The sequence below is a fragment of the Oryx dammah genome, unplaced genomic scaffold (genome assembly GCF_014754425.2).
Source record: "Oryx dammah isolate SB20612 unplaced genomic scaffold, SCBI_Odam_1.1 HiC_scaffold_11232, whole genome shotgun sequence".
Classification (NCBI taxonomy): domain Eukaryota; kingdom Metazoa; phylum Chordata; class Mammalia; order Artiodactyla; family Bovidae; genus Oryx; species Oryx dammah.
The window spans coordinates 571,032-582,240 of NW_024080625.1; the positions used below are offsets into that span (position 1 = coordinate 571,032).

Genomic DNA, 11,209 nt, shown 5'->3' on the forward strand with positions numbered 1-11,209 from the left:
TCAGAAGGAGCAGTCTGAAACCTGAGGGAGATTTGGAGTCACATGGAAAAATGCGAGTGTCCAAGAGCATGGGAAACCTTGTCCCCCTCCTCCAGCGACCTAGGTAAAGTTCCAGGCTGACATGCAGAAAGGACAAGGACAGGATTCAAAAGCTACTAAGATAGGGTGCAGATTCTAGTGGTCTCAAAAGCCACACACGGTTTGGTTCTTGGCCCCTAAACAGGAAGGAGGGACAAGAACCCCTTCTCCTGTAGGGCTTCTCCTCTACTCCCCTCTCCACCCAGAGGTGGGAAAGCAGAGAAAAGCAGCCCTCTTTGATCACAGCTGTCCAGGGTCAGTACTTTCACCTCCCCAGCCTGCCCGAGGCCTGGCACATAAAGGTGATTAATAAATATCCCAACAGATGAAAGTTATTAATCTCTCTCAGATGGCTTTGCCCCCTAGACAGCAGTGCCCCCTGCAGCCCAGGGCAAGACCTGCAGCCACACAGACTAGAGGCTGGCTGCCCAGGAGAGCTGCATGGCCACTACCAAGGAAGAGATGACTGTGGCTGTGGGTTTCAACCCCATGGCTCTGCTTCCCCGGGGGGCCTGTCTCTGAGTCAACTGCCAGCCTCAGGCGCGCGGGGCCAGCCATGCCTTGGGCTGCGGTCTGGCAGGGGCGGGGGGCGGCTGGGAAGCCTGGGGCCCCTCTCTGGCAAAAATAGCCCACAGTGGTTAGAGCTGGGAGGGTGAGTCAGGCAGGAGCACAGTGGCGCCTAACCCCTTCGCTGCCGCTGGAACTCCCTCGGGTGGTTTGCCTCCCTCTGTGCAACCGACGATCAGACTCTTTGCCTGGCCGTCCTCAGGCTGGGCTCAGTTTGGGATTCCTCCTCTTTCCACGTGAAGCAAGTCTGAGAGTCTGGAGCAGGAATATGGGCCACCCCGGAGTGGCGACTTGGGATCTTAGGAAGGGCAGGGGACCTCTGCTGGCAAGGATGCCTGTGAGCCCAAGGAAGCACAGGGGCAGGCTGAAGATCTCCGGAGCTCCCGGAACCTCTGCCACAGCCAAACTCTGAGGCCAGAGCTGACCCCTCCCAAGGGGCAGGCGTAGGGCTCCGAGGTGGGCGGAAGCCAAGCCACCCAGAAGGGAGCTACTCCCGCCAGCTCAGATTGCCCTGCAGCGCGTTCTCCCCAGGCTCTCGCGCGGAGACCAAGACCGTCCAGCCAGGCAAGTTCGATCTGAGTTCCTTCTTCATCTGGTCAACGGCACCTTCCAGTCACTCAGCTATCGGTGGGGGAAACTGAGGCAAAGAGACATGACCACTGGGGACCAGGGGCTTGGCTCTCTAGTCTGGGTCACCACACCCTCCTTGCAGCCTTGGCGGTCCCAGAGCAGGTGAGTGGAACTCTGGCCACCTCCCCCTTCGGTGGGGCCAAGCCTGAAACCCAGGCGTCGGGGGAGAGGGTGTGTGAGTACGCTGGGAGGAGGGGGAGCGGCTGGGCTCCCGGGGTCAAGGCGGGGGGTGTAAGGAGTGGGGTGGGGATGCCCCGGGCTCGGGGAGGGGCCGCAGCTCTGTCAGCCGCGGCAGAGCCGCCGGTAAGCTCCGCGCGAGTAGAGCCAGAGCCCCCAGTTCTGTGCTCGCCCGCTCGCTCGCTTTCTCGATCACTCCCTCCCTTCCTCCCTCCCTTCCTCCCGGCGGCCGCGGCGGCGCTGGGGAAGCGGCGGAGAGGAGTGGCCCTGCCCTGGAAGAATGCGGCTCTGCCGAGGGGCCAGAACCCGACGCAGTCTCCCCACGGTTTGAACAGCCCGAGTTCAGGCGACCCAACCGCGCCGGTGGCAGACTCGGCCCCAGAGCAGCTGGAGGTAATCCGAATTGGGAAAGCAGGGAGGGCAGAGACTTGCACTTGGGGACGCGACAAGCACTCTGGTAATCAGACAGACACGCATCCGCCCACGGGGGCACAGAGATGCAGAGAGAGCCCGGGATATTGCCAGAGAAAAAGACCTAGCAAATAAAGCAGTGGCCCTAAATTTGGAGGGCAGTGAGTGGAGAGCAGAGGGGTGGGGGCTGAGGCTGGGGACCTGGTGGGGACCAGATGGGCAGTGCCAGGAGGAGAGGAACATGTAGTTAGGAAAAGTAGCGGACGAAGAAAAGGACTCAGCCGGCACCATGGCCCATTTCAAGAGGGAAGCAAGGTCCCCTCCCAGACTTGTGGCACCTGGAGCCTCCCCTGGCTCCCTACTGGGGCTGCACAGGGCAGAGTGGGATGGGGAGCCCATTCCTCCACCCTTTTCAGGGAAGCTGCTAGATGGCACTTGGAGACTACACTCCCCCACCCCTGCCCCCTCTCAATCCTGCCCCCAGGCCTCCTGAGCGTGAGCGGGTAAAGCTGTGTTGGGCCTGGGAAGCCAGTCTTGGGGCCCTTGAAAAGGGAGCGGTGGACAGGGTAGTGGAGAGCTGTCTGTGAGACTATCCAGCTGTTTGCACGTGTGTCTGTGTGCCGGGCACTGTGTCTGGCTGGGTGAGCTCCAGGACGCTGGCGTAAGTCCCAGTTTCCAGGCCCACTCTTCTTCCAGGGCCCAGGTACTCTGGGAATCAAGGGCGTGATCTTACTGTTTTGTTTGAGCAGGATGAGAAGGGTCCATGGGGTGGCCCTGGTGAGTTAGGAGCCGGAGTTGGGCATCCCTCGGTTGCCCAGGTGAGCCACCCTATTCTAGAGCACTCCCTAAGTGTCCCTGTCCTGCAGGCCCTGCTCGATCTGCCCATCGGGGCCTTTGGGCCCGGGATTCGACATGCGGGAGGAGCCCCGGCCGCGGCCTCTGCCCTCGGGCCTCGCCGGTCTCCTGTTCCTGGCGTTGTGCAGTCGGTGAGCGGCCCCTCTGTCACCCAGCCCGCGAGAGAAAGCCCTGGGCTAGAAGCGGGTCGGGAGGCGTCGGAGAGGGCGCGAAGGCCTGGACCGCAGACCTGAGACGCCTTCTCGGTTCCCAGGGCCCTCGGCAATGAGATTCTGGGCTTGAAGCTGCCGGGCGGCGGCGAGCCGCCGCTGACCGCCAACACAGTCTGCTTGACGCTGTCGGGCCTGAGCAAGCGGCAGCTGGGCCTGTGCCTGCGCAGCCCCGACGTGACGGCGTCGGCGCTCCAGGGCCTGCACATCGCGGTCCACGAGTGTCAGCACCAGCTGCGCGATCAGCGCTGGAACTGCTCGGCGCTCGAGGGCGGCGGCCGCCTGCCGCACCACAGCGCCATCCTCAAGCGCGGTGAGCCTGACCGGGCGAGTCTGCGCCGCCGCCGGGGCTGGGGGGCGGGGGGCACGCCGACGCGAGCGGAGGCGGGAAGGGGCTGGTTCACCACTCTGGGAGGGGCCTCTCCGGGAATTCCCCCCCGGAGCTGCGCGGAGTAGGGTCTGGCCACCCGTCTGGGGCCCCGTGCTTCAGACTTCCACCTGCGCGCTGCCGGCAAGGCAGCTGGGTCCCTGCTCCCCTACCCCAGGGCCCCCCTTTCCTGCCTCCGCCCAGCTGATCTCGGCTGCACCTGTGAGCAAGAGATGCCCCCAGCCCTAGAAGATTTAAACGCCCCCCTCCTCCTCGTCCCCCAATTTTTCTGCCCCTCCTCTCTGCATGGGACAAGCCCAGGCTGGTGTCCCCATAGCCTCAGCGGGGGTGGGGTGACGCCCCCAACCGTTTAAGGGTTAAACCTACTCTCCTAATTACTGGGGTTCCCAGGAGCAGAAGCTGGGAACAAAGACCCCGGTGGCTTTGAAGCCGGGGAGCATCCCTCTCCTCAGTGATGTGGGGGCCCCAGGTGGCTCTCACTTGAGCAGGTGAGGAAGCGCTGGAGGTGTGGAGAACAGGGCACTGTGGGGCCTGGCCTGGGGGCCCTGGTCTGGAAGGGCATCACTGTCTCTTGCTAGGCCATGCCCCAAGGAGGAAACTTCCATCCTGGGCTCAGCCCAAGGGTGGGGGCAATACTTTGGGGACTATGGGGTTAATAGGCAGCTGCCATCTGTGGGGGAATTCCCAAGACTTGTGCAAACAGCTTCACCCCTGGAGGCTTGAGGTTGGGGGATCAGGAGGCTGGGCCCAAGAGCCCTGCATCCTGGGACGGGAGAGGCCTGGCCCCTAAGGAGGTGCTCCCATCCACTTAGGGCTCCAGAGAGGGAGGCTGCTTTTCTACAGGGCCTGGTGTAGGGGAAGGCTTTGATGGCCCAATGAGAAGCATGTCTATCTAAGCCTGAGGAAGGCTTGTCATCCTGAGCCTCTGTGACCTCCAAAACATAAGAAGTCAACATTTTAAGAGGACCTTAGGGAGAATCACCTCCACCTCTCTCCCTCTCCCAGCATTTTATAGAGTAATAGCAGGTTAGGATAAATATAAGGGGCAGTCTTAATGGGCAAATATAAAACTAGAAACTGGAAAGAGGAAGGACAGCTCCACAGCTCCAACACTTTGGGGATTTTGGGTTGGTGGAGGGTAAGTTGGTGAAAAGACTGATTTAAATAACCTTGATTAAAAAAACAACAACATCACAAAACCAAAGCCTTCTGCTTCCATCCCACCTGCAGGGCTGGGGAATTTCTAAGGCTTTCAGATATAGAACTAAGTGAACATATCTTCAAAGACCTCAAGGACTCTCTGTTAGTCATCTCTCATCCCCAGGGGTCTTTCCCTCTAGCCTAGCTCTTTCATCCACACCTGAAAACCCCAGACTTAAACAGAGCAAGAATGGGCCTCAGGGATCATCTCAATTCATACTCTCCCTTTATAGATGAGGAAACTGAGACTCTGCTTTTAGGTTCCTTTCCTTCTGTGACTTGCTTCCAAACTACTCAGCTACTCAAAATGGCAGGATCTGGAGTCAGTTAGGAAATTCTGGAATTGCAGGTTGGCTGTTTCCTTTGGCCTCCTTACTGTCAGTGGCCTGTCAGACTTACCCCTATCCACGCCCCTTTCATCCCCAGGTTTCCGAGAGAGCGCCTTTTCCTTCTCCATGCTGGCTGCTGGGGTCATGCATGCAGTAGCCACCGCCTGCAGCCTGGGCAAGCTGGTGAGCTGTGGCTGTGGCTGGAAGGGCAGTGGTGAGCAGGATCGACTGAGGGCCAAACTGCTGCAGCTGCAGGCACTATCGCGGGGCAAAAGCTTTCCCCACTCCCTGCCCAGCTCAGGCCCTGGCTCTGGTCCCAGCCCTGGTCCCCAGGACACGTGGGAATGGGGCGGCTGTAACCATGACATGGACTTCGGGGAGAAGTTCTCTCGGGATTTTTTGGATTCCAGGGAAGCTCCCCGGGACATCCAGGCACGAATGCGGATCCACAACAACAGGGTGGGGCGTCAGGTATGTGTGTGCAACTTGTCCTGGGTCTTCCTGGCGTTTTTTAAGGCCTGGCTAGATTTGAGAGGGCACAGCAGCATAAGAGGATGAGATGTAGGGGGTGATTGTTACCCGAGGGGTGGCCTAGAGCCAAGCAAGTCACTGCCTTCCCTAGAATTTAGGGGTTCTCTGGGCTAGACTCCCTGGTTTACCAGTGTTCACTCTGGAAAGAGCACTGGAGTGGGAGTCAGGAAAACTGGAGCTGAGTCCTGTTGCCTGCTAGTTACCAGCCAAATCTCCGTAACCAGCTGTTTGTTGAAGATGGGCAATTTACTCTCTGCTCTGGCTTTAGTTCTCCAACATAAAACGAGGGAATGGGGCTATTAGCCGTCTCACGGTGCCCTTTCGCTTCTGATAGTTCATCGCCATTCTTCCCTCTGTTTGTTCCTGTATGCTCTCTGCTCCCTCCCCTCTCCTGTGCCTCTGAGCTCTGTCCATTTGCTGCCCTCCCCTCTCATTTCTTCCTCGCTGATGCTCTAGGTGGTAACTGAAAACTTGAAGCGGAAATGCAAGTGCCATGGCACGTCAGGCAGCTGCCAGTTCAAGACGTGCTGGAGGGCAGCCCCAGAGTTCCGGGCAGTGGGAGCAGTCTTGAGGGAGCGGCTGGGCCGGGCCATCTTCATTGATACTCACAACCGCAACTCCGGAGCCTTCCAACCCCGCCTTCGGCCCCGTCGCCTCTCAGGAGAGCTGGTCTACTTCGAGAAGTCTCCTGACTTCTGCGAGCGAGACCCCACTGTGGGCTCCCCAGGCACGCGGGGCCGGGCCTGCAACAAGACCAGCCGCCTGCTGGACGGCTGTGGCAGCCTGTGCTGTGGCCGCGGGCACAACGTGCTCCGGCAGACCCGAGTCGAGCGCTGTCATTGCCGCTTCCACTGGTGCTGCTACGTGCTGTGTGAAGAGTGCAAGGTCACAGAGTGGGTCAATGTGTGTAAGTGAGGGTCAGCCTCACTGTGGGGCTGGGGCAGGGGAGGGCCACGTTTGCAGCCTTTTGCTCTGATTTCTGTCCAGGGTCAATCTTGGCCCCTGGCCGCTCAAAGTGTCTACCTGGAAACAGCTTTGGGTCAGGTGGAGTCTGTGATGTGTGGCTTTCTCCCCCACAGTAGGAGGGCCTTGTGGGGGAGCTGTCACCCTCCTCTGCTCCTTGAACACCTGAATGGAATAAGATGAACTGTGTTGCTCTCCCAGCCACCCAACCTGGGGTCCCTTTAACTCTCATATTCATATTCCTTTTGGCTGGGGAGTCCCTATACTTTGACCACTCTTTTCTTTTGTGGGATAGCCCCAGCATTGTGTGGAGCCATACAACCTATATCCAGAAAGAGACCTCTCATTCCTATTGGCTGTTTCCAAACTCCTCTACTGCAGCCTGGACCCCCGTCATAGGAGCCAGTGGTAGAGAGGTTTTTCTTAGGGAAGGGACACGGTACAGGGCACTCTAGAACCCTGAAAGTTGTCTGTCAAGGCCCTTAGGGAAGCTGTCTGCCCCCATTCAGATGTTGAAGGGAACCCTCCAAAGGAAGAATTTTACCCAAGACTCTCTGAGCCTCTTTATCTTTCTTCAGCAGGAGGGGTGGGAATGGCTAATTTATTGTACTGAGACTTGTTCTTGGTTCTTGTTTGTAATAAAAATAAATTAAGTTCCTGGAATGGTGACTACAGATGGTGATATTTCTAGCCACACTTGGGATCCCAAGCCTGGGTTCTTTTCCAGGTGAATTCTCTTACCCTCCCACACTCAGTGACTTTATGTATATCATGCCCCGTTCCAGAAAGGATTTGAAATGGTCTTCAGGTGACTCAGTTGACAATTTTTAGTGTGGAAAAAACTGGGTGGGGCAGGGGGACTTCTAGGTGTGAGGGGCTGAAGATGTAAACATAGGCCCCATTCAGGTTCTCTGTGCCCCACCTCCAGATTTTGCCTTGGCCACTGCCCTATAACAGGGCTTGGATTTTTCTTTTTTCCTCAACTCATGGGCATGCCTATGTCCAATAAAACTTTATTCACAAAAATGGACTGCAGGGCGAGATTTGGTTCTTTGGCTGTGGTTTGTTTTGACACCTACCCTACACAGTGAGGTCACCTCTGTTCTGAGATTTTCAGGTCCTGAAGATGTTTCACCATTGAACCTGGACTCAAAAATGGCAGGTGCTTTTCTCTGTGGTTCCAAATTGGAGAACTTGATGATAGATGCGAGACTGACGGGAAACATATATAAAGGATTCCTATGCTCAAAATTGGAGTTTTTTGCTCTGGAAACCAGCAAAATCAGCATGCTACCCCCCTGAATTATTTGCATATGTAGTTTGTCTTTCCTTATTCAGAGCTCTTCTGCACTTAATCTCAGCAAAACAGCTCCTTTATCTTTTAAGAGATAACCATATCTAGAGACTTCCCTGGTGGCTCAGATGGTAAAGCGTCTGTCTACAATGCAGGACACCCGGGTTCGATCCCTGGGTCAGGAAGATCCCCTGGAGAAGGAAATGGCAATCCACTCCAGTACTATTGCCTGGAAAATCCCATGGACAGAGGAGCTTGGTAGGCTACAGTCCATGGGGTTGCAAAGTCAGACACGACTGAGCGACTGCACTCATATCTAGAGAAAACAGAACTTCTTTTATTTCAATTCCACTTTCTTTCTATTCCTAGTCAAGTATCATTGAAAATAAACAATCATCTTTCAATTCAAAAAAGGAAGCTGTAGCACAAATTTAGAACTTTACAAATAACTGATTATTTATGGGGTTGCAAGATGCTGACTCTGTCAGGTCATCTCCTTGGCCAGGAGATGTAGAAATAGTCATTTTCATACCTCTAGGCAATAGCTATATCTGCCCCCAATTACCCTCAAAATCAGGTAGCATCAAGGTAGGAAGGAGAGGAAGGGGTGTTGGTTTAGGGTAGTACTTTATGGCAAAACTTGATGTCCTAAATTTTCACTTGCACACTGAGAATTCTTGGTTTGGGAATTTAATGGAGGTAGGCCTTTAGGCACTGACTGAGCTTCGTGTATGCATGGGACAGCAGGAGAGAGATGGATGCAGCTAGAATAGACATAGGATATGAGGGAAAATAATGATAAGGAACACCCAGAGTGGGAATTTCTCACACTCAGGAAGAGGGAAGAGAATGGCCAATGAAATCACAGCAGGACTATTTCAGTTTTCCTTCAGTTCCTTCCTCTGTGCTCTCTTTGGCTCCTTTTCTCTTTCTAGCTTTCTCTCTTCTTTTGTCAGACACGCTCTGTGGCAAACTGAAGCCCCAAACCACAACCTTGAGAAATTCCAAATAGATTTTGTCAGCGAGGCCAACACCCCCTCCCCACCCCTGCTCCCGGCTCACGAAATGGGCTCAGGCCCAGGCCTGGGGTCAGTGGCGGAGGGGGAGTGTGCAACCCACAGAGCGGGTGGCTAAAATTTCAGCCTTAGTTAGCGCCAATGGCAGCCAGAGGGATGGGGAAAGACTGATCAACTGTAGTCAGGCCTCTCAGCCTCCTTCAGCTCTGAATACAGCTCTTCTCCCCTTAGAGCATTAGCCTTTCAAGTGGCTGGGGAGCTGGGGAGTGGCAGTGGCTGGCTTATTGCTAGCTGAGCAGCAACCCGCCTGTCTGTGCTCCTGTTTGCTCTACCGGGAGCACCCAGTAATGCTGCAATAGACACTTCCCTCTCCAGACTCCAGAGGGTGAAGGATAGCAGGGCTGGAAGATTCTCTAGTTCCATTCATCAGTTCTGACTCAAATACCTTGGGACTTAAGGCTAACCATACAACATTATCACCATTTCCTTCCTTCTGTCATACCTGGGACTCAACCTTGAGAGGATCTGAAGACTTGGGCAGGAACACTGACAGATGTCACCTCCTGTCAGAGTCTCACAAGGCGTCTTGGTATGGTTGAGGCACTAACAAGGGCAGTTGCAAAGCATAATTTTGGTGATCAGTGAGAGGGCATAATCTGGTGGTGTGTGCCTTAAAAAATCTAGGAAAAGAAATAGAAAGAAAAATCATTTGGAGGTCTCATGGAGCCCACTCTGCTGCTACGTCGCTTCAGTCGTGTCCGACTCTGTGCGACCCCATAGACGGCAGCCCACCAGGCTCCTCCGCCCATGGGATTTTCCAGGCAAGAGTACTGGAGTGGGGTGCCATTGCTTTCTCCAGTAGCACACTCTAGGAGTCTGTAAAAACACTGGAGGAGTCTTCTGCCATTTAAAATACAGAGCTTAGGATTGCCAAAGGCCTTTGATGGCAACAGCCCAGGACGGATAGGATACAGTTCTTTTTGTGATAAACATACTCATTAGTCCTCTCATTCTTCATCATCTTTAAAAAAAAATCTTATTGGAGTATAGTTGGTTTATAGTTTATAGTTGTGTTAGTTTCAAGTGTTCAGCAAAGTGATTGTTATACATATGTATATTATTCATATATATATATTCATTTTTTTCAGATTCTTTTCTCATATAGGTTATCACAGAATATTTGAGTTTCCTGTGCTGTACAGTAGGTCCTTGTTGGTGATCTATTTTATATATAGTAGTGTGTGTATTTTAATCTCAAGCTCCTGATTTATCCCTACCGACCCCCCACCTCCCACCTCATTTCTCATATGGTAACAAGTCTGTTTTTGATCATCCTTCACCAACTTTAAAAAAAATAATCCTTTCCTTTTATTGGTGTATAGTTGATTTTAGGGGCATCCCTGGTGGCTCAGATGGTAAAGAATCTGCCTGCAGTGCTGGAGACCCAGATTCCATCCCTAGGTTGGGAAGCTCCTCTGGAGAAGGGCATGGCAACCCACTTCAGTATTCTTGCCGGAGAATCCCAGGGGCAGAGGAGCCTGGCGGGCTACAGTCCATAGGGTTACGAAGAGTTGGACGTGACTGAAGTGACTTAGCACACCTAGTTGATTTACTAAACTAATGTTGTGTTAGTTTCAGGTAGACAGTGAAGCGATTCGGTTATACATACACATATATGTGTTCTTTTTTAGGTTCTTTTCTCATACAGGTTATCATTCATCCTTCACGATTTTAAATTAAGTTCCTTTTGACTTCACATTCTAGAGTTTTGTTATTCTCCAGGTTAAAACAAGAGCGAAAACAGACTGGGATAAGAGGAAGGGATTGGTGAATGTATATACCAGGGATTGATGAGGACAAGGAGTAGACAAGAGTAGATAACAAGAGTTATCTACGAGTCTAGTTCTTCTTGGAAGGAGACAAGAAATAAGGCCCCAAAAAAATCAAGTTAAAAAAATCGACAATTTTGGCTCAAGCTTTAGGGAAGAGCCATGTGTTCCCTTATACATATGGTCCAAACTTACAATGGTTCCACTCAATGCTTTTTATTTTTACTTTATGATGGTGCAAAAGTGATATGCCTTGAGTAGAAACTGTGATTTGAATTTGATCTTTTCCCAGGCCATGTGGTATGACTTTCTCCTGTGATGCCCAGTAGTGGCAGTGAGTTGCAGCTCCTAGTCAGCTATACCATCACAAGGGTAAACAACTGACACACTTACAACCATTCTGTTTCCCACTTTCAGTATAGTATTCAATAGATTAATAAGATAGTCAACACAATTATAAAATAGGCTTTTTGTCAGATTATTTTGCCCAACTGTAGTCTAATGTAAATATTCTGAACACGTTTAAGGCAGGCTAGGTTAAGCTATGATGTTCAGTAAATGCACTTTCGACTTTAGATATTTTCAACTTACAATGGGGTTACTGGGATGTAACCCCATTGTAAGCTAAGGAAAATCTGTACTGCTGTAAATAAGGAGAAAGGGCATTTCAAGAACCTTCTGTGCTTAGCATTACTAGTGCCCTTCTTGTATCACAGCTGTGACTGTTCCAAG

The 11,209-nt window shown here is 53.1% G+C and overlaps 1 protein-coding gene across 1 annotated transcript; it reads left to right on the plus strand.

Moving 5' to 3' along the window:
• The first annotated feature begins 2,775 nt into the window (after window positions 1-2,775).
• Window positions 2,776-7,001, plus strand: LOC120861284 (protein Wnt-10b-like). The gene is made up of 4 exons (XM_040236912.1): window positions 2,776-2,849; window positions 2,972-3,240; window positions 4,942-5,315; window positions 5,832-7,001. The coding sequence occupies exons 1-4, from the start codon at window positions 2,776-2,778 to the stop codon at window positions 6,288-6,290; spliced, it is 1,176 nt and encodes a 391-aa protein (XP_040092846.1). The 3' UTR covers window positions 6,291-7,001.
• Window positions 7,002-11,209: the final 4,208 nt, after the last annotated feature.